This window comes from Hippoglossus hippoglossus, chromosome 9 (assembly GCF_009819705.1).
Source record: "Hippoglossus hippoglossus isolate fHipHip1 chromosome 9, fHipHip1.pri, whole genome shotgun sequence".
Classification (NCBI taxonomy): Eukaryota; Metazoa; Chordata; class Actinopteri; order Pleuronectiformes; family Pleuronectidae; genus Hippoglossus; species Hippoglossus hippoglossus.
Window position 1 is genome coordinate 25,066,944 of NC_047159.1, and position 25,440 is coordinate 25,092,383.

The 25,440-nt window shown below is 41.7% G+C and overlaps 1 protein-coding gene across 2 annotated transcripts in view; it reads right to left on the reverse strand.

Moving 5' to 3' along the window:
* The window catches only part of unc5db (unc-5 netrin receptor Db), a 189,460-nt gene that overhangs the window by 27,824 nt on the left and 136,196 nt on the right, over nt 1-25,440 (reverse strand). Inside the window, exons 7-11 of one of the 2 annotated variants that reach the window (XM_034597031.1) lie at nt 24,239-24,403; nt 21,336-21,368; nt 19,046-19,231; nt 14,595-14,957; nt 7,388-7,472 (exon numbers count right to left, since the gene is read on the reverse strand). In XM_034597031.1, the coding sequence (XP_034452922.1) occupies nt 7,388-7,472; nt 14,595-14,957; nt 19,046-19,231; nt 21,336-21,368; nt 24,239-24,403 (832 nt within the window). The remainder of the gene's footprint in view (nt 1-7,387; nt 7,473-14,594; nt 14,958-19,045; nt 19,232-21,335; nt 21,369-24,238; nt 24,404-25,440) is intronic. The other variant, XM_034597032.1, reaches the window with a different exon arrangement.

Genomic DNA, 25,440 nt, shown 5'->3' on the forward strand with positions numbered 1-25,440 from the left:
GTTTGTGCAGTCATGATTATGAATATGGAGCTGCGGTATTGAGGTCCCACCAACACTCAACCAATCATGAAATTTCACCCCATTTCTATAGCATTAAATAATTAATTAAAAGCAAAGTAACTGAAAAAGTGAACATTGGAACATACTTAAGTGTGATAAGAACCACCTAAAATGACATAAACCATCTTTGAGAAAGATTTGCCAACATGGAGGAGGCAGGGTTTAACATCTATACTGCAGCCAGCCACCAGGGGGTGATCAAGCACTTTAGCCTCACTTTTGGGGGATGTCATGTGATCCATCTTTATAAATAGTCTATGTATCGAAAGGATAGAAGGTCGGTTTGGTTGAAACAACTACTTAATGAATTACAAATACATTTTTCAGAGACGAGTAGTATCAAATTAGCGAGCACCAAATTTCACAGTTTGTACTTAAGTATCTCCAGATCTATTTGGCAGATTGGCCTTTAGCTTTGCTACAGATTTACAAGGTCCCCCAGATAAATCCTAACAACTTTGGTAAAAGCTTAACTTAACTACCACTACTTTGCTTTGATTTAAAAGGACCTGTACAACTAATGAGATTCCATTCAGGCACGGCAGCACTTTGTGTTAAGAGCTAATTAGGAAACGTTAGCATGCAGGAATTAGCAAGTGCAGCCTCAGAGCTGCTAGACACATAATCTTGTTAAATGATATATGTTATTTATACTGGAAGCCCAGCAAAATGGGAGGTGAGCACATCTGAAGTGTTAAACTGAGCACACAACTATAGCAATTATGAAAAGTCGTTAGTAAGAAATTACAGTGGAAACCGCTTATAGCGATCACGTTTGTCTGGGCCAAATTTATCACTATAAGCATTTGATTGCTATAACCGAACTGTGTATCTTCTGTATGGCAGTCCCAGAACTTGAAGGAAAGGTAATGGCAGTTTGTACGATAAGGACGACATCAAATTGTGCACTCGCGTATGCACACACACACACACACACACACACACACACACACACACACACACACACACACACACACACACACACACACTCACACACAGAAACTGTTATCGAACACATGTGTAAACCCAGACTGGGTAGAAACAACAGAATTTGTAAACTGGAGAGCCGGAGGAGATGACGGGGCGCGCACGGTTTGGCTTGATTCGGTTGGCGCAGTGCGCAGCGCGAATGATGAAGACACTGAAAAGAGCATTAAGTTACTGACAGAGCCAGTAAAAACTGTGAAAAATTACCTTTTTTCGGACCCAAAATGAAACCTGTATACGGACTACCTGATCACTGTAACCAATTTATTTAAACAGCATTTGTATAGGAATGATGCTGTCTATACACAAGCTTTTTCATCCATATAAATGGTTGATCACAATATCCGTGATTATTAAAACTGGTTTCCACTGTATTGTTATGAAAGGTTTAAGCCGAAATCTCTAACCTGTGATGCACCATTATATCACAGAGTATGCATACAAAATTCTAACGCCTCCTTCATTTCTGTTTCAGTAGGTTTGGCCAACCTGTTGGTTGGTTTATGACCTCTTTGTTTAACTCCTCATTTGTATTGTCCTGCTATTTATGTTGAGACACTCCCATATCTACCTACAAAAATAAGACACAGTGTCAAATAAACCAGAACAATCCTTCAATCGATAATACATTTCATTTGTGATACATTATTCTTCTACAGCTTAGCAGGTTCCATCAAGATGCAGAACAAGATCACCTGTCTTCCCAGTGTCTGATGGGAAGTCGGTCCTTATACGTTAACAGCAGCCCTGCTCTTGACAGGCCCTCGATCCCTCAGCCAATAGCGCCGAGCCTGATCACACATTCAATGCGAAGTGTAGCCAAGGAGCCGATTACCTGATCGTTAAGTAGCCCTCAGCTCGGGCCAAGAGTCCAGCAGTAACCTTACAGGCTCGTGTCCTCTTCTCTAAGTTCCACTTGTCATCACGATGAAGGCCTTTATACGGCGGCTACTTAAGCCCCAATATGAGGTGCATTATTTAAAGAGAGCGATGACTCACTCCTCAGGGAGCCGCGCAAAGTGGCATATTGGGCAAGGGAGAGGGTAGAGCGGCGCTTAACAAATGCATACATTAGCATGCTCCATTAACTTCACCTTTATTTGCTTGTAGTCTTCCACCTGTTTGTCCCACTGTGATTTTAAGCATTTTGAAGACACCTTATGTGGTGCATGGATGCATTAGTCAAACAGGCATCCAGAGGTTATACTTTTAAACTTCTGCTTCTGCCATCGTCTATAACATCTCTGTTTTGCTGCTGCCTGTTTTTCCCCCCCGCTGAAGTTTTTACTGCAAAGCTTTTATCGGCGCAACTTCAGTAATCAAGGACCTGCACGGTTCCTTGATTGAAAGAGCAGCTCTTTAAAACATTAACAATAGCAGAAATTAATCCCCCATCTATTTAAAAAAAACACACTGCAAGGGACAGTGTCTTGATTTATAATACCACCCTAATGACTATTCAACTAACTTTAATACCACTTCATTTCCAGTCCCAGAGCTTGGTGCACCGCGGCACACTTGACTGGGAAAATGAGTGTAAGCAACAAGGCGAATCACTTGAAACAATTCACCATGATATGTGGTCACCTATCATTGAGAGTCATATTCAAAAAAAAAAAAAAAATGTCTGAATGAGTTGATTAAATGTGCAAAGCACTTAAAGGCACATAAATAGCGGTATGTTCTGCCACATTATTGTGTACAGCAGACACTGTGGTGCGTGGGCACTATACACTGAGCTCAGCTGTGTGATCACAGCCTCTCAGGCCCATTGTTATTGGTAATGAGTTCATCAAAGGAACCTGAAGAGCCGAGAGTCAATCCTTTTCTCTCCAGCGTCTGTTCTTCTTGTTTTGATGAAGTCAATAAAGGGCAGAGATGAGTGCGTATGGATGTTAGCTGAGTCATGTGTCTATCTGAGCAGAAAATGGAAAAGATGATAACCATGCTAAAAATCGATCAGTTTACTTCCCATCCAAACTCTGGACTTTCAAGTTTTCAAAAGTGATATTACTTTAAGATTAAAGTCTTTAAACACATCATTAACACTGGTTTTATTTTGAAGATATTGTTAATTTTAATCATGGGCTTTAGGGACTGCAATGTTAATTGATGCCAGACAGTTGGCCCATGTGTTTACACTTTATTTAATTTAATCTACAACATTACAGGTTGCCATTGAATAGGAACTATAAAACCACAATTAGGCCACATTTCCCCCCAAGTACAAAACAGGAGCTTTTCTCTATCATCACAATTAGTCCACAATGTACATGTTTGGTAGCCTATTACAAATCAAAATCTAAATAATTTGTATGCCCAGGAGAATAATCCAAAAGTAAATTTGGATTTTTCCTGAAATTACGTCAGTCCATACTATCGAATATAACATCAATTCTCCAATGTCAGTTGTTATTGAAATAACTATTTAAAATAAGAGTGTGTATTAACATTGTGAATTACCTTTGGTGATGGTTCAGTATATTAAATAATGTTTTATTTTTCATGCTCATTGATTAAATTTCCATATGCTATAATGTCGAGGTCGGTGCTTTAATTCTGATCATTATTTTGATCATTGATCCTCACCCTGTTTCTTAGCATTGAATTAAAAACAAATTCATCAGAAATATGAGCACTTGAATATAAATTAGCGATGAGAACTAAAATGACAAAAACATCTTTAGTTATGTTCTCTGACATTTCAGTTTATGACCTTTGCTGTTTTTGGCTTAACTTTTGGGCAGCTGTCACATCATCCGTCCTTATATACACTCACTGAAGGGGATACAGAGTTGTGTGCTTTGCAACAATACTATGAATGTTGCGTCTGAGATGAGCTGTGAGGTTAGAGCAGGAGCTGCCCTGGAGCTGTTCCAGAGAAACAGCTGAGCTGGGTCAGACACTGTGGGCGGCCTGGTCTATGACTGCAGGGCCCTGCATCCACACGGGAAGCCATGTCACACCTATGCACCGGTGCCCTTCTACTGACAACCATGTGTATGAGATTATCATGTTAACCCCCAAACTGTTAAATTGATCCTGGTACACACTGTGCGAGTTCTGAGAGTTTTCCTCCTCTGATTTAAGAAGTAAAATTGAACCTGGGCCGTCTAGACAACGATAAACGGCAAACAGCGGCGTGTCCCACATGTTCATAGAGCACACATTTGGAAGTTCCATCATTAAAAGCTCTTTTCCTACCAGGACAAAGGTGTTTCTGCCTCAGTGGGTTGAGGGATTTATCTCACAACACAACGCACTCGTAAAACCTCAGAGGAAAACGGAATATGTCTGACCTAAGCAAAACTGCGCCTTGAAAAGATTTAGATGAGCCTTTGAAAAGCTTCAAGAACACTTTTTTTTTTTTTTTTTAGAAAGGGGCTTTAATAGGACTCTGTCAGGGTGTGGAGAAGTAGGCTGAGCAGGGATTGGAGGGCTGGACGCTGCAGAGAGAAAGAAAGGATGCAATTCTCAAGCGTCTGCGAGGATGTCGGCAGTGATTGACAGCTGGTGAGATGACAAACACAACAGACCACAGGCAGAATTACGGGTGTCTACAGTAAACATCTCACACAGCCAGGCGGAAAAAGAAATAAAGCACTTGAAAGTCACGGCCGTGGCTGAAAACTGAATACTGTCGGATTGAAGCTTGAGATATTTTGATTGTGTTTCAATGGTGGATAAACCGGTGGAAGAAAGCAGACACTTGATGCTTGTAGATAGGAATCGAAAACAAGAGATGAAGATGGCTGCAGACCTTCCTGTGCAGATATATAAAGAACACTGCCGAAAAACAATTCATGATTCACGGAAGTGTATACTTACTGTGTAGCATATTGAAAGTGTGACAGAACAAAGAGCGCACTGCAGTCTTTGAGGTCAGTGTATCATGAGTCGTCCTTCTTCTAAAGGGGAAATTGACTGCCTGCTTTTAAAATTGAGCTCAAATAGAAGAAATGACACATTCGTTGCTGTTTGCACCTTATTATTTCATCACTTTGTCAGGTCCATAAAAGCCTGTCATTTCGTGCGGCTAATGTTGGCACTTTGTGGGCTCTCTCTTCTTTTTGTGACTTTGTTCAAGCGGAGTGGCGCAAATAAACACTGACACTTCAGAGGAAACTGGAAAACCCTTGTGGCTATCTGCGAGGACGAGTTTACAACCCCCCCTCCCCCAAGCCCTGAACACTTCCCCCCTCAGAGAGAAGCTCAGTCCATCCAAGGGTCATTACCTAGCTGTGATCAGAATACACAATGCGCGTATATGCTGTCAAGATGAAAGGCCTCGGGAGACGTCCGCGCCTTCCATTCCGCTGTGCATATCCATCAGCGCACCGCGCTCCATTCATCACTGCATTCATCATCGTTTAAACAAGCTTCCCAGGTTGTGACTCTCTCCCAGAGCGCCGTATTGTTGACAGAGTGGAGAACATAAACTACATATTGACTCTAGGCAGAGAGGCTAGGACACAGAAAAAAACTGAGCGAGATTGGAGGTTTGACTTTGCTTCCTGCGCGTCAGTTGGCTAAATGAAGGACTCGGTTGCAGAGACCCCCCGTGGTCGCACGGCGGGAACTTGAGTTTTTCAACAGCAGCTGGGACATCAAAGGCCCAGACTACCACCTGTGAGAGGCTTCTGGAAATGAACACCCATATCGTGACACCTAGAGGACTCCTATAGAGAGCGGGAGATAGGCTGCAGTGCTTGCTGGGTCCATCTGTCACGCAGCCAGCCGGTAAACGCTCAGAGATGTGCTGATGGCCACAGGGAGGGTCACACACATCTGCTCTCTTTACATGTCTCCCTGCAGTACTGCCCAGAACACAAAATGTTGGTTAATTTAAAGGTATTACTGATGATAGCAGCAGTTGTACCTTTTTTACACCAAAATAGGCAGGTTTTTTAAACGCGGGTAAACCTGTTAAAAACAGCAGTCACCGACGCACCAGAAACCGAGGCACTATCCTCCATCGCTGTCTAGACCACCATATTAAAGAAGAAGACAAAACGCGTTCACCCGAGTGTCACGTTTCCATCACTGCAGATCGGAACCGGAGCCGATAAAAACTAGTGTCTTCTGCAGAGTCATTTGACTTGCTGGGAGTGAATGCAGATTATATCCATCTCGTCCTATGGGCTGTGATGAGCTAATAATTTGGACGACTGGATGTCCTTGGACACACTTGCAGGACAAAGTCACACAGTAAGTAGGACAGCTAAATCAAAATTCAAAGTCTCCCAGTCTGAGATGAGAAAATGAATACAAAATTGAAACAGTATTGAACAGTACCAACCTTAATGCTCAGATTGGTATTTAAGTGTAAAATCAGTGACGCCTTTCAGAATCCACGTATCTTACTTTGAGCTTATTGCAGAATTTCTACATACAAACTACATTTGTCAATCAGACTCCATCAAGACTTAGTTACCTCTACACCACTAAATTTACATTTCTACTTCATAGGCTACTTCACTCAGTAAAATGCATATACTCATTCCAACGCCCAACAGTCCCTTAAAATCAATCAAGCTGCACCAAATTTCACACACTCATAGATATCAGTTTCCTAAATGTGCTTGAATTAATGTGATTTAATAAGAATTATGAATTATTCCCCGGGAAAATTATGAAAATGTTGAAAAAGTAAAAAGTAAAATGAAAAATGAATGGGTTCCTCCCTGACCCATACCACAACGGTCCACATTTGTAATCTTGGGTGAAAACATAAACTCTTCATCGTCTGTAAAAATGCTACATGGTTACATTTCTGTTAGTGATCCAGTACAACAAATCTTATTGAAACTGAAGGGCTGTGTGAATAGTGTGAAAGGACATCTATGAACAAGGAAGCAGTTTAAATTACAGTTCCCTGCTGACACTGACAATAAAACCTCTAATTTATCTTAAAGCGCGAGAATCTTCATATTTAATACTCAGAGGAAAGAATGAGCAAAGTCAGCGTGATAAAAAAAAAGCCGAGCCTCATTAAAGTGAACTCAACAGAGACAATAAACAGTGAGAAACAAACACAAAAACACATTTCTTTGACATCAGTGCGCTTAACTGTAACTCTGTGGTAATTAAGCCACCAATGATGGAGCGTATTAAACTTGTAACTTTATAATCTGCTCCAGTAAAACTTCTGAGTGTTGTTCTACTGAGCCTGGTCTCCTCGCTACACACTGCAGCTGTAGCAGAGGGTGCTGAATAATTAGAGAGGAGCAGGACAGTGAGGACGGAGGATGGAGGTCCTGGGCTGATGGATGATAGGACAGACGGAGACTGACAGACAGATAGATGCTTGAAATGATATTTGGGTGAACTCTGGCCTCACCTTGCTTCTCCCTGATTGATCACCATGTACATCTCCCAGGACATGTTTTCAGCCACGGCTCCATGAGGCACCAGCAGGCTGACCCCTGGAAAACACACACAGATGTGTCAGCAGCAGCCTGACAGCGCGTGGGGGGTCGAAACAAGGGCTTACAGCAGGTTGTTCATGATGCACGGGTTATGGAAATATTTATGTGAGCTTCATTTGACATTAATGAGCTGTGGGATAGCAAAGAGCAAAGTGAAACTCAAGTGTGTAAATAAAATATCACAAAAATACTTTTATTGGAAACATAAGGAATTTCAATAAAATTATAATAAACTTTAGCACATGCAAACACTGATGGGTATGAGAAATATATATTTAAGTGAAGGAGGATGTAAAGTCACTCAAATATTTACACAGGATCGGGCACACTCACACACAAGTTGCTATATGTGCTTGTGAATTGTGATTGGCTAACAGCAGTGTTTGTTTAGGCTTAAGTATGGACAACGCTCTGAATGACCTTCAAAATTAAAGCGTGTAATTGCTTTTCAAAACTGATGCCGTTACAAAAAATGACTTAGACGACTTTTGCCTGAGCTGAGTTTGGCACAGGCTATAGGTAGAAAACATATGGTGAGCAGCAGCTTTTCATGTGAAAGTCATAACCTTCGTTGACCCAAACATCCCTGTTCAGTTACGCTGCTGTAAAACAAAGTCACGCTACTTCCAACTCTTCCTCGGACAGCCAGCGGTCAGGTCTGGCCTTTGCTCTCTCACGGTGGTGCTCTGTCCTTAGCTCACAGGACAGGTTCAGTTTTTCCCCAGTCTCAAGTATTGTAAAACAACAGAGCTCATCTGTAAGTTTCAGGATTTAATTGACTGTAACTTTGAAAGAAACCCCCTTTTTTCAAACTTCAACAATGCAGTCTCTTACCGCATTATAATTAAGCATCAGTTTATTTTTGTCATCTCCACCCTCGGACCAAGCACATCATGCAGTTCTGTCATATCTTTCTCTCGTCCCTCTATGATGTCTGACTGTCTCATTTCAACTCTGCTTCTGATGTAAATCTCCTCTTAGACTGTCTGATTGTAATTTTGATTCTGACGTCTTTGGATCTTATGAACATGAGGTACTCTAACCTGGAGTCTTATGATTTGAATATTGAATAAACTACAGAGAGTTCACTCCATTAACTACTTAAAACATAAAACAATGGAGGGACATTAAGTAAACATGCATTGCTTGAGCATCAGAAACCTTCCTTTTTCAATTCTTCATAAAAACAAACCATAATATTAACCATGATGAAGGGCAGTACTGAAATCAGCTGTGATACAGCCAGTCTCTGGGAGCAGCCCTCCATGTTGTCCTGACTGATACTAAGTGGCTTCATCTCAGTTGGCTCATACGCCCAGGTCTCACTGGCTGCGTGTGCGGCTGCGTCGCTGCGTCTCATGAGCATCTGTTGTTCACACACACAACTATCTTCATCTGTATCATCTTCAACTGCATCTTCTGGTCATGCAATAACAATCAAAACAGTTTCAGTCAACAGAAATGCAAGAGTGCTTTTACTTTGAAACTGCTACAGGAAGTGTTGCCACTATATATGTTTGTGACATATTCCACAGATTGACAGTGATAAAGATAATTTTCACTGTCTATTTCTCTAGAAGAGCAGCACGTCTCATGTGGGCAGTGTGGCCACTCTGAACTGATAACATGGGCGCGGAAACGTAAAGCAAGACATTCTGTGACGCGCATGCACCGCTAAAGCATCCAGTGTGGCCCGGGCGTGTGTGTGTGACAAAAATAAGTCTGCAATGATTTTGTGGCTAAATAATTGATTCAACTTAACATCACAAGTTAACCCCTATATGGCATTGAACTAACCATTTGAGTTAAGTTCCACTAAAGGTTCAGTGTGTATAATTTAGTGACATCTAGTGGTGAAGTTGCATGTTGCAGCTAAATACTCCTCACTTCTTCCTTCCCTTCCAAACATGAAAGAGAACCTGTGGTAGCCTTCAGTTGTCATAAAAACTGATGTTTAGTTTGTCCAGTTTTGGATACTGTAAAAAACACGGCAGCCTCCGTAGATAGACCCTCTCCCGATGTAAATATAAAGTATTTAAATATATAGGGCCCATTCTAGTGTAAAGAAAACAACAATTCATACGATTTGGATGAAAAACAATAGTGAAAACATCACTAGTATTATTTTATATTAAATTCCTGCCAATAGATCCCTTTCACCTAAATCGAACACATTGGACCTTTTACTCACATTTTTAAGGCAGCAAGGAAACTTATCTTTTTATGTTGAGTGGAATTTATACCATTTATTTTGTAGCTTCAAGGCTAAGAACTATCAGAAAAGACTGAATCAAATAAACAAACAACAACGTGACCTTGTCAACCTTCACCTGATCAGCCGGAATATCGTTCACACGTGTAATGGAAAAGGATAGATGAGTAAATATATGGATTTGAATTATGTTATTATGTAAACACGTCGATCTTGAATAATCATTACAATCTTATTCTGATCTCCTTGCAACAACAATTACTTAACTTCTGATTATGCAATAGCTTTCAAGAAGCAGCGCAGCACTGCCTCGCCGCTATTCATCAGCACTGCCTGACACTATTCATCTGCTGCTGTGTGGATGGCAGAGCATTCACAGCGAGGAGCAGAGAGCATATAGAAGGCCCATGCTCTACAAAGAAAAGGTTCAGAGGGGCAGAGGGGGAGATGACAGAGAGAGACAGCTTTTGGCAGCTGTCTGGGGAGGGGATCTATTGTAATAGCGGCAGCCTTCTTTCAAATGTGCATTTTTAACCAGTGTGTTTTTAATAAATGAACATGCTGTGTCAAATGTTCATATAGAGTCCTGTACTCGATCTACAAACATTAATAATGGAAAAGACTCTCAGTCGTTCTCTGAAATGTCTTGTGTAGCATTGATAGGAAACGCCACTGACTTTAGAGGTAAAAGGTCGGTTTAGTTGACAAAGGTTGAATAACACAGCCTGTGTCAACAGGAATGACTGAGACGTTTACCAGGTAGTGAGGGTCCAACATAGGATCCAGAGTTTGGGGATCTTGGCCCAGACTGGAGACTAAAATCGGCTCTCTTGTCCACCAAGTTAAGGAAGTGAAATACAAAGCTTTAATAATATAAGTGAGTTAAAGTACCATATGTCTTTTTTTTCAGTATAGAACCCAACAGTATGGTTATATGCTCCTGTAGACATCTTTTATTTACAATGTCAAAGAGAAGTACTAAACTACCCACAATCCTCAGATGTAATAGCAACATCTCTGACTGGTGGAGCTGTTTGTTACCGTGGAAATGTATACCACAACTACAAAAATCACATCTTTATGATGGTTCAGCCTTACATTACGTTTACGTAAAGCAACTATGATTTCTCTTTTCGAAAATTCAGTGTGTCTTAGAGATGAGGAAAATAAAGTTCAAAAGGGTGAAAATCACTTCAACAAGATTAAATTCAAGCAGAATCGCAATGGAAGTTGTTGGTAGGGGTTAATTCCTAAGGGTTCAAAAGATACCTAGTTCCTTCATTCTTCAGATAATTATGTTGACAGTCTTGTACCGTTGTAGTTTTCCTATGTTACTTTTTGCCCTGAATCAATGGTTTTATGGTCACTGCTCATCTGATAGCTGGTCATTATGGTTTAAGGATTTTCTGAAATGTTTAATGAGAAAGTAAAAGGGAAATTTACTTCTGCAACCAAAGCCACTCTAAAAGTGGGCGGTCATAGTAACTCTCCACTTCTTAACAAAATACACTGCATGTATCTTCAAGCCTCACACATGTGCTGAATGAATTTCTTTTCTCCTAAAACATTAACAAAGAAAATATTTACGTAACTTGTTGTTTACGCAGGTGTCCTCTTCTTCTCTGCCTTTGCTGACACACTGCTATATTTCCACGCATGTTATTGCCACCGACTGTCAATCAGTGGAATCGCGTAAGCCCACTGGCAGGGATGTTTCATGTCATAAGAAAAATGCAGTGGGGAGCTAATCATTAAGATTTTGCATAGTGTTACCAGTAGTCAAAACGTCACAGTGCACCTTTAGCAACACATTCACTAATTCACTGCAGCACATTTGTATTAGACTACATTAGTTATACCCATGTACTTGTCTAACTGGCAGATGAGTGTGAATTGTCATGGAGCACCACGTTTGTTCACCCTGCTTATGTGTTGTTATATATATATATATATATATATATAGGTGTTGATTTGCTGTTGTGTTTTCTTTGCCTGCAGCTTCTGTATGTGTTGTCCTGGCGACAAAGCTCTTTTCTTCATCTGCTTGTTTTTTGTCCATTTTGTCTTTGTTTCCCTGCCACACTACTCACCGAGAAACTATGTCTTCTGCAGAAAGTAGGGCCAATTAAAAAATGTCCATTGGGCATCGGAGGATTATCCAGAGTCATCAGAACATTGTTTGCGGACAGAGATGTTGCTGCAAATCATCTTTCAATTACGCGAACACCTCTAAATCTCAAATCTCAGAGGCAGGTTACGCTAGAGATTTGGCTTAACATAAAATTACATGTAAATCTACTGTATCTAAATAGTGAAATACAACTACAATATCTGCAACCTGTGTGAATCCACTCTTTAAAAGGCTCAATATAAAAGTCAGGGGAGCTGTAAGGTATGCTGCTATTTCGGTTCTATACCACTGAGGTGAGGAGAAAGCTTCAGTAATCTGCAGTGAAGTGCTGCGTGTGGCTGGCTATTCACTCTAATGAATAGCAGTCCCCGCCGACAGACTGTGTGAGTGCTGCACTTGACAGCAGTGACTGCTCCACTCAGACCCTCCGCCTGAAAGATGACCGCAGGAGGCTGATTGTACTTCACCTCTCCACGCCAGGCGAGGGCCACAGAAGAGGGCCGTGAGTTTGCACGGGCTGTTGACCCCCAGACAACTGTAACAGTCCATGCAAACTCCTCCAATCACTCCATTTGTGTTGGCGGGACGCGATGACAGCGTGACCCGTGTTTGCCTGAGAGAGCCGGCGATGATGTGGAGGAATAACAAACAGCTACCTACCTTGGCAACGGCACTGATTGAGCAATGAGTGTGTAGGTGTACAGATAGTTGTGATGTGCCGTAGTAACAGGCTGACTTCTTGGTGAAGAGCAAGTCTTGACAAACTCATTTAACACTTTTTGCACGCAACTTATTTTTCTCCATCTTTACTTAGGACAAAAACTTTTTCCAACAATTTGCAACAATTTGGTATAATGGTTATTTATGGACATCATTTTACAGTACTTGGTGAATACCTCTTAAAAAGCTTCATAAGAAGGATATCAAGAGTTGAAAGTATTACTTACAGTGTTAACGAGTGCTAGTTCTAAACCTGCCTGTTCTATTGTCATGTGTTAATGCTCCGGAGACAACTTCAGAATTAGTCCTTGTCCTCCTCAAACAGTTCTACAATATACGGTCACTTTTTATAGTTTGTGTGTTGGCCACTGTGCGCAGAGCTTTTTAAAAATACTCTATGCTGGAGAAGGAAGTTAGAAAATATTGTGTTCATCCTACCTGGTATATCTGTAATAAAGTTTTTCTATCATCAATGTTTTTCATAAAAAGAAACTGAATTTGGTTTATTACTTTTCACCTATGTGGCTTTTATTTATGTTTGAATTATTTGCCTAACTAATTGTCGCTAGTTATTTTTTCCTACATTACATTTAGGCGATTTTAGATTTTCTGTTATGCAATCAACACAATCTTAAGAGCGAAGTTCACAACTTTTCAAAATAAAATCTCTGTAATGCCACTCAAAGCATCGCAGCAACAAAATGAACCTTGTGCTTTTACTCCAAGAAGACTAACTGGAAAGGATTCTGTTCATGTTGCCAAGACAGAGATCATCACCTGTCGTGTGTCAGTCCGTCAGTTAAAATAAAAATATATGATCAAAATGATCTGGAGGCGAATTTGACCCACGGTTTGACCTAGCTGCCAACCACTGCTGTAGTTTATCCAAGGACATAGAAGAAGACATGTTCAACTCGGTCTGCGCACTGACAGCACACGAACGCCCCCCACTGATTGCTATCGGTGGTCTCCTGTGTGTATTGCACGTCCAAATCACACCCAACTCGGCACTGCACAGCCTATTGGATGAAGGGTTGGAGAGATATGCGCTCCACATATAATATATTTATGGGATTAGTAGGTAGATATATACGCTCACCAATCCTAACTTTCTTTGGAGGCTTGATAGTTTTGGTGTCAAAGGAAGTTAAATATTTAAAATTGTTTACAAAGCGGCTCAGGAAGAGGCTTGCTGGAGTGGTCGACGGGGACTGTAACATAGTTGGTAAACCTCAGACGAAGCTGAGTGCTTAATATATCTGTCAGAAGAGGAGATAAAGCCACAATCCTCCTGACAGACTCTTCTCATCTTTCATTCCCTCAATCTGAGACCCTGTACTGTGGGAGGTAGCATAGTGTGCCACTGACAACCACAAATACAGAAGTTTGAGAAGTCTTTTATTCCAAGTGCAATCAGCAGTTTCAACTAAAAAAGATCCTGCTGCGGAGAAGTTTCATCCACCATATAATCTACAGTATGCTTTGATTCGGCTATCTTTTACTATCGTACTGTGTTTCTACATCCTAATGTGGTCTGTATCTGTTTTATATGATAATGTAAGATGTTCTTGTGCTGTTTTGGTGTTTTTGGTGAGCTAAAGAGAAATTTCCACTTTGGTTGATAATAACCATAAAGATGAATGCTTTATTCTATTCATACCTTATTTGTGAAAACCACTGATTTACGTCTCTCTTTAGGCAGCGTGCCACCTCCCAGCTCTGAGAAAATTCACTGCACCACTTTTTTCTGTCAGAGAGTGTGTGTGTGTCTGTGTGTGTGCCAACAAAGCACAACAGTGAAAAACTGTGCTTTCTTGATCGCACACGCAGCAGACCGTTAACAGCAACAACACGCAACATGGAATTGGAGAAAAATAGATATTTGTTGTGTTGGGAGACTTTCTGTGGAAGCTGAACCCAACGTTAAACAGGGCTGGCTGATGATGGCCACTATAATGAGAAGTTACTGCAGCCTCTTTTTACGGAAACTAAGCTGCTTTTCATTATCAACACAAAGAGCCTTTTTTTCTCCTAACAAACTTCCTGTGAAGCTCACCGGTGTTCGGCACCACCAGGCGTCCTCCGGGGTGGCCGAACACACTCGTGGTCCTCAGCTGCTCTTTACTGGAGCTGATGGGTCCATTGAGCGTGAGCAGGCCCTTCTTGCGTCTGTCCATGGTGCTGCTGTAATCCCGGCTCAGGTCTCGCGGGAAGGTCTCGGCGGGAGCTTTTGCCCGGAACTCCGCCCGCTCAGCCACACCCAGCGAGACCATAAAGGAGCTCTGGACTTTGACCTTGATGTCTGGCAGGGGGTCAAAGAGCTCTTTGTCCGTGCCGTCCTGGAAGCAGAGGGGAGTGCTGTACGTCCGTCCCACTGTAAGGTCAGGCTGCATCGAGGAGTTGAGGAGCAGCGGGTTGCCTGCAGAGATGGAGAGAGCACAAAGCGCACGGTCACAGCTGAGGACTTGCATTATGTAGGGAACTCATTTATTTAATGAATCAAAGCCTCTGTGTTATCTCACATGGGATAACACAATTCACCAGTGTCCTAGATACAATGTAATAAGGTCAGGATAGTAATTCATTCTCATTTTTCCTTTCTTTTTTGTTGTGTTAGTTATTTTGTGATTTTGGTCTAAAAGCTGATAATTGTGTCAACAATTCTGTAATTTTCACGGCAAAAAAGATGTGTCACTCAGTTTGCATGGATTAAATATGGATTTCTGTCTGCAGCACAATGCAGTACATTCAGCAGAGTTGGTTTTTCGTAAGAGAAGGCACAGCATACTTGAGATTAAAATCACACATTCATGGATGTTCCCATGCAGGTAACATTAATCCAGTTCAGATCAGGTTTAAAGGACACATCTCCGGGCTCCTTTAAGTGCAATATTCCTGCAGCTGACCAGTGACGCTCCAGCACCAATTAAAATAACATGTCCGGGCAGGCGATCAGAGCATCAGAGGTAAGGGAGCGCAACCTGGACAGAAGGTCCAGGGCTCGAAGCCACGGTCAGGGCGTCAGATTTAATTACCAAGCGCTCACACAGCTTGATCTCCATAATCCATCTGCCAGAGTCAGCTCCTCTGGACGGTGAGGCGTCCTCCTGAAGGACAGGAGGCAGGGCCAGGAGGGGTCTAGGTGACTGCTCTGTAAATGAGGGTAGTCCTTCAGCTCGCAGTGTGGACCCAACAGCCTGTGGAGGGGGGTCTTCATCTGCGGCCATTAGATGTGACAACGCTGCCAAACAGAGCGAGGAGTGCGCAGCATCGATCTGGCAGACTCAGATGAGCAGTGCCCCCGGGCGAGCCGTGCCAAGATAACGGCGAAGTCACTGAGTCCTTGCTGCCCAGCTGTTGCCTGGCAAGGGGTACAAGGCGGGAGGCTAATGTTGTTTTATTTTTAGGGAAATGGTTAATTACCGGTGGCGTGATTTGTGACGAGCATTTTGGGATGTGTTCGTTTTGACTTGTTCTTGAAAAGCTCAACTTTTCCTGTTGTTTCTGTCTCCCCCTCAGGGGTCTGGTCATTAAAATATGGAACACAGCCACACATGTATTCAGATCCTAACAACTGTGCTGCTGCTCTAACGTGGAGTGAATCACAATGAGTGGAGCTGGAAGTAATAATTATTTTGACTACATGAGAAAGTGTTCATTAATTCTTGATAAATCAATTAAGTTACACTAGTCACTATACAGAGTTTCAATGTGCACTGTCCTGGGCTCTAGATCTCATGTCATACAATGAAATACACTGTTGCTTTTCATTTATGTATTAACTCTGTCATGGTTTATTCAAATGTTAAATGACAACTATGTCTTTAATAACTGAATGAATTCCATTCATGTCACCCACTAACAAAGCAAAGTGATATATTGTGTTTCAATGTTGTTCAGTTGACTGCAGAGTAACGCTGCTAAATGCAAAGCACAGTTTGTTTTCACGAAGAGGTGCAGGGGAACTTTTTTTGTCATCTGTGCCAAAATTAAATCAAAAAAGAAATATCCAACCACAGCTTTGGACACCATGGATACTGGATATACGATGCAACCCCTCTTTTGCTAATTTGTCCCAGTGGCCATTTTTGGGTATTACAAGGTGCATTATAACCATGTTTCAGTCCATGTATATAGCAAATCTTAACAAAATGTTTTGTCCATGTCCCATCTGCTAACATGGAGGAGACAGGCTTTATGACTTATAGTGCAGCCAGCCACCGGGGGAAATCCAAGTGATTAGACATCAGTGTTTGTGAGTTGGCATGTTGTCCATCATCCATCATCTGCAGCCTCCTGCAGTACAGGCCGTCTCTTAAATCTACAGTGAATAGGCTGGCCAAGAGGAAACACTTTTCATGTGAAAGACTGTCTGTCATGGCTGCCATCAGCTCAGGTCGCCCATAATGTCACGACAGATGATTGCTTTTCCTTTTGGAACTAATTACACGTCTTCTTCCTCATGAAAACTAATGACAGTGCTTCGTATTTAGCAGCAGTCTGTATATAATGCTGAACAACAACACAATCCATCTTCACACTTTCTTTGCTGTGCATTTATTTGATTTTAATGTGAAACGAAAAAAACATTTCACTCAGTTATTGAAGATAAAAGGACACAACAGAGCAGTATTTCATGTCTGTCATTAAAATACAGCCAAAGTACTTAAGTACCAAATTTCTGTAATTGTAAAAACTGTTGATTACGTCCCACAACCCTAAGACATTAATTTGTGTGTTTTATTCTACTTATGGCCTATGTTTGCTGATGTTTATATTTTATATAGACTTAAAAGTATCTTATGACAATGTACAATATCAAGGCTCAATTATATTTCTTTGTCATAAGAATGTGATAACAACAAAGCCACATTACATATATTCTTCTGTGATCTTGCTCTTGAACTCTATCCACTACCGCATATTGTTTCACCTGTATTATAAATGACACAAAGTCTGAGCAGATGGGAAAATGTAAAGTAATTGCTACAAAGTTAGTGTTCCATATAAATATACATGCTCCGCAAGAAATGAAAAGATGCATTTCTGAATGCTCTCACGGTGAAAGCAAACCCGCGGGCGACTTCGCGGCTATTCTAGGACTCCGTAAGAGCTGCGGCCAAGTGGGCATCACCCCTCTGCAGCAGATATTCGATCACTGCAAAATTTTCTCCACTCCGGCCGAGTGGAGAATGATCTGATTATCGCTTGAGTGTGCATCTTTAAGAATGGCGTAGCGAAAATGGAATGGCAGTGGCGAGATGAGAGAAGTTAATGAAATGTACCTCAGGTTGAATACCTTGAGGGATAGGTCTGGAATTGGGCCTCTGATTAAAAATCACTCAGAGGGAGAAGTAATGCAGAGAGACAGGGTCAGGTCCAAAGACTCATTCGACACACTGACTTACAGCCGCTCCGGCAGCACACAGCCATCCGAAAGCATTTAAGAACTTCTTTAACTATTTATGTTTTTTTTCTTTCTTTCTCTCTGGTGATTATTAGGCAGGAAGCCACTCATTGAAATTAAACACACACTTTTAGAGGCGTTTCCCCCCCTTGAGGAAGTGTTTATGAAAAACTGTTAAGAGTGCAGTCACAGCAGAAACAGGCCGATATAAAAAACCTCAACAACTTGCTCCCAACCAAACTGCCTCTGCCATAAGGAGCCAGGAAGTGTTCTTCATTTCACAGGGAGCCTCAGCCGGCTGATGGAGAGGAAAATGGAAAGGAGTGATTGTGGCCGGTGCAGGGCACAGCAGGCAGGCTGCGGGGAGACATGGCCTATTTAAATAGGATTGATGACCTGCTGAATGTAGACCCGGCTTGTACCACCTCCCTGCCCCCCATTCTCCTCACATCTTTCCCCGTGATGTGGGGTGGGGGCTTGAGCTACTCCCTAGGCCTTGGGGGAGCCGGGGGTATAGTGCGGGCACCAGGAGGGCTTCTCAATGCGTTGTCACCGCGGCGGCGAGGATGGATCACCCATCGCCACGATGGCTATCACTTGCGCTAACCCAGAAGTGTCAGTGACAGTAATACGAATGCCTGGAGCGAGGCTGGCCGGGACAGCCACAGTCACATAACCAACAGAAGTTATTGCTGTGCGCAACAAAAAATGAATTGATGTTCACTGTTCCATACCCCTCACATTTATCCATCAGTGGCTTAGGCCAGTGTAATCTGATGGAGGAGATTGGTTGCCTGACAGTCAAATGTGTGGTCTTCGGGGAGGGGATGGCACAGCGCCGGTGTCTATCAGAGATTGATTATCTCCTTCTTCACAATAACACGGGAGCAGGTCTGTCAAAAAAGAAGGACAGATCCTTTCATTGATTATGGAGGTATAAATCCTAGGCAAATAGGGAAGCTGCACGCCATGCTGCTCCATGTAAACAAATGCCATCAATCACCAGGGTGGCCCTGCCGCAGTGGTCTTTGATGACGCCGGCTTTTGGCCTTGTGGATGTCAGCGGGTGTCGGCGTGTGGTTGATGGCAATGTTTCTTACCTTGTCTGGTGGTTTTGAAGTTGAAAGACTGGAACCCTCCTGTGAGCGCAGAGGAGTCGATGACGTCCACGCCGTACTCGCTGTGGTTCTTCCTGTAGAGCATGACGGCCACCACGAGAATTGCCACGGCAATGATGCCGGCTCCCAGGCCCGAGTACAGCGCCACATCATTGGAGCTGTCCATACCTGTAACACACAGGAGACATGGGAAAGTAGAGAGACTTTAAAATCTCATATAAAAGCCAGTATTCAAATATTGCCCAGGTGTCAAATAATAGGGGCCTGCACAAACCAATGTCAGCCAGTCGCTAATAAAGGCTGGGTACGAAAGAGGAGGAAATAACCTGAAACCTTACAGTTCACATTCGGGATAATGTTCATAACAACTGAATACAATTTATATTCTAATGTATTCCAGTTATTTTGACTTTCTCTTACTCCTTGTTGATATTAAAAGCACACACATGAATTCCATTTACAAGTTTTGGGGAGTTAAAGTTGTGTAAAGATATTTTTGACACCAGAGGGAGTTCCGCAAACAGTGTTAAACTGCAATAAGTGATGTCACTTGAGTCAATATTGGAGGTTAATGTATAAATACTATATAACAAAAGACAGTATCGATATTATCTCTGGTTCTGCTGCATCTATTTATGAAACATTTGTATTCTCCACACTGAGTGTAATGTTAAATCAGTGGAGTGCTCTTTAAAACATTGTCACCAATAAACCTCCTCATATTGTTTCACATTAAAAGCCTACAGCAGGAAAAGCTTGGAGAAATACCACGTGAAAATTCTGGAGAAAATTCGGAGCTTCATTCACAGAGATGAGCCGAATGTTGTTCAGAGAAAAAACAAACAAATGGGAACTCCTGACATGACCAGTGCTGAGAAACTGTACTTTTTACTGAATTCATCAAGACAGCAGGAAAAACACGGAGCGGGTTAAGTTTAGGGAATTAGAAATAAAGGCACGTCTCTAATATAAGACTCAATAAAGGCCTGGTTCTATCTGCACTGAGGTAAGTAAAAGGCCCCAGGCAGTTTTTGAGTGTGTGTCTGTACAGTATGTGACAGTGTGACAATATGTAAATATGTTCTTGAGGTTTCTCTAGCAACTGGGTCAATTTTTTTTCACTTTGATGAAAGCAGCCCCGCCAAAAAATAAGTTTTTAAGTGTTGCACATAAAAGACCCTTGTGTTATTTTTATATTAATAAAGACCCAGACTCAGTGAGGAGGAGGAGGAGGAGGAGGAGGAGGAGGATGGAAGGAAAGCAGTGAAGACAATTTTGTTATGATGAAGACATTCAAGGGCAAACACATGCAAGAGTTATAATGTGTTACGCTGGCTCCAGCATGGAAGTGAAATGGGAAGGATGGAGAAGTGGTAAGATGGAGCAGACCATCTGTCTTATCTCTCTATGCTATATTATGCCCCACAGACAGGATTAAATGAACACGCACGGTCGTTACTCTAAACTGTTACATGCCACAGTCAAGCTGCTAACATGGAGGGTGATTAGCCAAACTGCCTTTAGACCCACCGGTCTATAACCAATAGCTGTGATGGATATCTCACGGTGAAGACAGTTAGGAGCCCATGCGGTGTTGCTGCTGGTCACAAGTTGACGCTAGGGCCAATCAGAGGCAGATTCATTTATATTATTCCTACCAGGGTGATCACTCGACACATATCAATGTAACGCAGTCCCTGTTCAATCACTTCAAACTGCAGAGCAGACAGTAGGCTCGACTTTTACACAAACGTAGCAGGCTAATGAAGGCACACTAGCTAGCACCTGACAATCACTTAGCCAGGCTAACACCGGTGAGTGATTGAAAGCCGCCACAGGAATGTGAGGACGGCACCGTAAATTGGTCAAATTAGCTCGTTTGCAATGATTACAACCCATTAATCCTCCACACCAGAGCACATGTTCACTTGTCACAACCAATATATCACCTGGCTCAAAGGGGAAGCACAGCTGGGATGTCACGGCTGTCATAAAAAGTCAGCACTGAATGATGACATGAATGCACATGAGAACTTGCTGGGTTAAAAACAGAAGTAGATCAGATCAAGGTGAACTAATTGTCGGTAACTCGGGATGTCTCCATTTCCAGAATATGTCCTGAGAGAACGCAAATTGAATGTCACCCCCATTTACCGCTAACTTTAAACTTGGAATATTTCAGCTCTTGCCCACAGAATTGAGGGCATTGCACATTAGTGGCAGGTGGGGACTGGGAGCTGGAGATGAAAGAAGTCCACAGAGGAAGACTCACTTTGAGGTTTAACGTCATGTAGCAGCTTTCGATCTGCAAAGACAGAGAGATAGAGTGAGACAAAGAGGAGAGAGAGTGGTGATTAAAGTCCCAGCCTAGTGTGAAGTGTCTAACAAGTGTGGTGTCGGACCTGGAGCAGAGAGAGAAGCTCTTCTGATGACAGTGCTCATAGATGATAGATATTAAGTGATAATGGCCAGGTCAGCATCACCACTGTCCTCACGACGAAGATGGGGAGTTGCATCGACGAAGATGGGGAGTTGCAAAGTGCTCAGTCTTTTAAATGCCTGAGGACTGATCATCTCGAAAAACAAGATTGATTTTATGTAAGAGGTGTAAGGTCCAGGGTTTCTGCAGGTTGCAACTTTTTAAAACCTTTTTAAGAACATAATGAGGGAAATATAAGAGTTCAAGTACAACAGATATGACACAAGTCCCAAAATTATTAATTGAGATTAAGATTTGTCCAGTTGAGAATAATGGCTGATCCGACATGTTATCTCGCAAACTACAGGCAGACACAGTAGGTATCTTTATCTTTCCAACAGCCAAGGTGAGTGTCATGAGCTCAGTTCTCGAGCTGTTTGTAGGATCAGTTATCAGTTCCATGTTGGCCCTGTTGTCGCGTATCGAGTTTTATTACAGCATGTTAATATGTAGATCTACAACATACTTAGACATTACAAACCATGAATGCCGCCAAAACATTTCCTAAAAAAAATTATAATTTTTGATGGAAGTAGCATTAAATCAATGTTATACAGACCCACCAAAAAAAATAAAAAATTTAAAACATCTAGTGCATAAAGTACTAATATATTAAAGACATTTTAAGGCCTAAAAATTCTGAGTATAACATTTTAGACATTAAAAGCCCCAGCAGAAAAATGAACACCGTAGTGAAAGGCACATTTAAGTAGAGTTGAACAACTTCAGGGAAAAACAAATGTATTTATTTTCTTTTAGTAACAGTATTGGGGCTGTGATTTAACCCTCTTCTTATCTTCAGTTTAATAACATCTTTGGTTCAATTTAAACCTGTTTAAACCTACATGAATAAAATTGAAACTGATACCCAAATTAATGTGTCAGGCAATTCAGTAAGTTTCTGTGTTGAGGACCTAATAGCCCTTTCAATAAAACACAACATCCCCAGCCTCCATAAGAACCAAGTTACAAAGTCGTCTTAATGAATTTGACGGAATACAAACAGCGTAACAGATTATTTCTTCTGCAGGCCATCAGAAGGTAGAGACCAGCCTTTTGTCATTTCACTCCATGTCTCTTATGAGCCACTCATTAGAGACCCCTGACAGCATGACTGCTCCCCAAAAGTCAAATCAGCTAGATCACCGCCTGGTGGCTGGTTGCAGTATATGTCATAGACAACACCTCCTCCATGTTTATAAAGAGGACATGGAAAAAACTAAAGGTCAAAGTACAAAGTCAAATCATTTTCTCAATCATAGTCTCTGTCATTTTGGGTAGTTCTCACACTCATGTGTAATCAAGCGTATATTTTTTCAGTAAGTTTGGTTTTAATTAGTAATATGATGCTATAAATATGGCAAAAAGCATCATGATTGACAGCTGAGATTGATTGGTGATTGGTCCAGCGCATGTATTGACCTCCACTACTATCACTACTTCACAGACTTAGAGATGGCAGCACTCGAATCTGAAATGTTGTGGCATCATTTTTGTACAATGGGAGGAAGTAGAGATGTGTCGTCTATCTTTATATGCAGTCAGTGGTAGTTACTGAGCTCTATTTCGTCACCACAGCAACCTATACAGATGGGTTGGTAATGTCTGGACACAAAAATTACATCTGATTACTTGCAAATAACAGTGTGGACAGTCTTCCGTACATATCTAACATGAGAAACAAATCGGATTTGCCTGCAGACTGAGCGCAGCTATAGTCCTCCTGCACTTTGTGTTTTCTCCTCCATGTGTTGTGTGAGCTATCATTGATCACTGATGTTTGCTTTTGGGTCCTTAAGCAGAGAGAGGATTTTTGAACATAAAATTGCAAGTACTAGTTTCCAAACTAGTCAAAACAAAAATGTGTATAATGTTGATATGTTGAGCTGAAAGCCTCGGGTCATACTGACCCCAATATGACGAAGTTATTTAAAGATTTTATGGGATCATATTGACCCCAAAGGACAATAGGAGGGGTAATTGGTATAATTTTATATAAATTAAATTAAAACTAAATACAAAATGAATTAAACTACAGGTTGTATTGGTGGTAGTGATAAATAACATGCACTTGTGCCAAATAATGATGAATGATCATAATTTTAAAGATTAAATAAAACATTGCAGTTGTGTTTTGTGCACTTGTTGTACGCCTAATGAACTCCTTTAATTTCATTGTAACTTTATTCATTTTATTCAAACAATGCATGTCTATTAAAGAATTGTGTTTTTATAAAAATGCATGTGTCGAAAAGATCTGTATTTCTAAAAGAAACGTGCCTCTTGTGATTTGAAAATGTAAACCCTTCAAATCACAATTCTGATAGAAAAGATCATCATCCAGCCCGATGCTGTATTCATTAAAAAATTCAAGTCATTGCATGTGCATGACCCAAACAGTGCAATGCTCTTTCATTTCCACCATCAAGCATCATTCAATGATGGATGTCTGCACATCTCAGCCTGACACAGAATCAGTGTGACATACAGTTTGTTTAGTGAGCAGCATGCTGTAGTTATCATGCACTGGGCATCCATGTCAATCCACAGTGTGTTTTCTTTCCAACACACCTCCTGTTCAAACATGCTCGGATGATTTGCCAAGTTACAGTGAGTGTATATATGATGATGATGAACATGATAGTGAAAATGATGAAAATGATGATGACGGTGCCCAGTGGGGAGAAAGGCCTTACTCTGGGTACACAGTCCATCTGTGCAGTTCTCAGTGGCCTCGCTGCTCCCTTCACACATCTTGCCTCGGTGTCTGGGTGCAGGCGAGTTGCATTCCCGACTCCGCTGCTTCTCGCACTGACTGCTGCATATGGTCCACTCGCCCCACTCGTCCCAGCCTCCATCAACTGTAACATGAGGATAATACACATAAGTGGATGAACGAAATTAACTCATACTCTGCATGTATATAGTTCAAAGGCTATATTAACAAGACTACTTCACAGCTTGATTAGCATTTATAATGGACGTTATAGAGTTCAACTTTATTCAGTGCAGTCGCGTGCTGTCAGGGCAAGTGGTCGACTTGTGAAAGCTAAAGCTAAACATAAACAACAGCCAGACAAAACAAAGTGATATCTCTCCTCACATCTCAGAACAACGCTCTATCCCAATAATGACACAGCCTGTTTGCATTAGTTTCGTAATATACTGCCCTCTTCAGGTGGAAGCAGGCTATTGTCTCTTGAAGCTAGGTTGACTAGCCAATGTCTCTCATTTTCAGGGGTGCATGCCATTCAGTCTTGGGCTTGTAAAGTTGAGGGGACGCAGTATGTTTTGGACTTTTTCGCATTTACGATAAAACCTGGGATCTCTGATGGGTGAATGGCTGTAGCTACAAACAAGTGTGCATGTCAAGCTGCTCTTGATTTGGCTTCCACTGTTGTGCGAGCAGGTATTTTTCACACTTTGTTGTACAGTGTGGAAACTGATTACATTTAAGAATTACTCCCACAATCTTTTCTCTAAGTGTAAAGGGGCAGCAGTCGCAAGTAAACAAGCAAATTACACATATGTGTTCGATCTGCGGTAAGTAAGAGAAGTTTGAGACAGAAGATACTTACACAAGTAGTGCAGCTGCTTTAAGGGACAGTTCAGAGCATAAGCGAGTGGGCGAGAGAAAGTGTGTGTGTAGGTGTGTGACTGGAGCAGAGAGTTAGAAGTTAGAAGTACAGCTGTGAACTAGCAGTTTACAGTTTGGGCTGTTTGTCAGGAACTAAATGCTACAACACCTCACGACCAAAGACTAGTCCCTCTACTCTCTCTGCTGTCAGATGCCCTGATCTGTGTTATTGCTCTCATACATTGGAAATAGTGATCACAGATATAGTGATCAACCATTTCTGTGGATCAACAACATGGCACAGAATCGTTCCTCTACAAA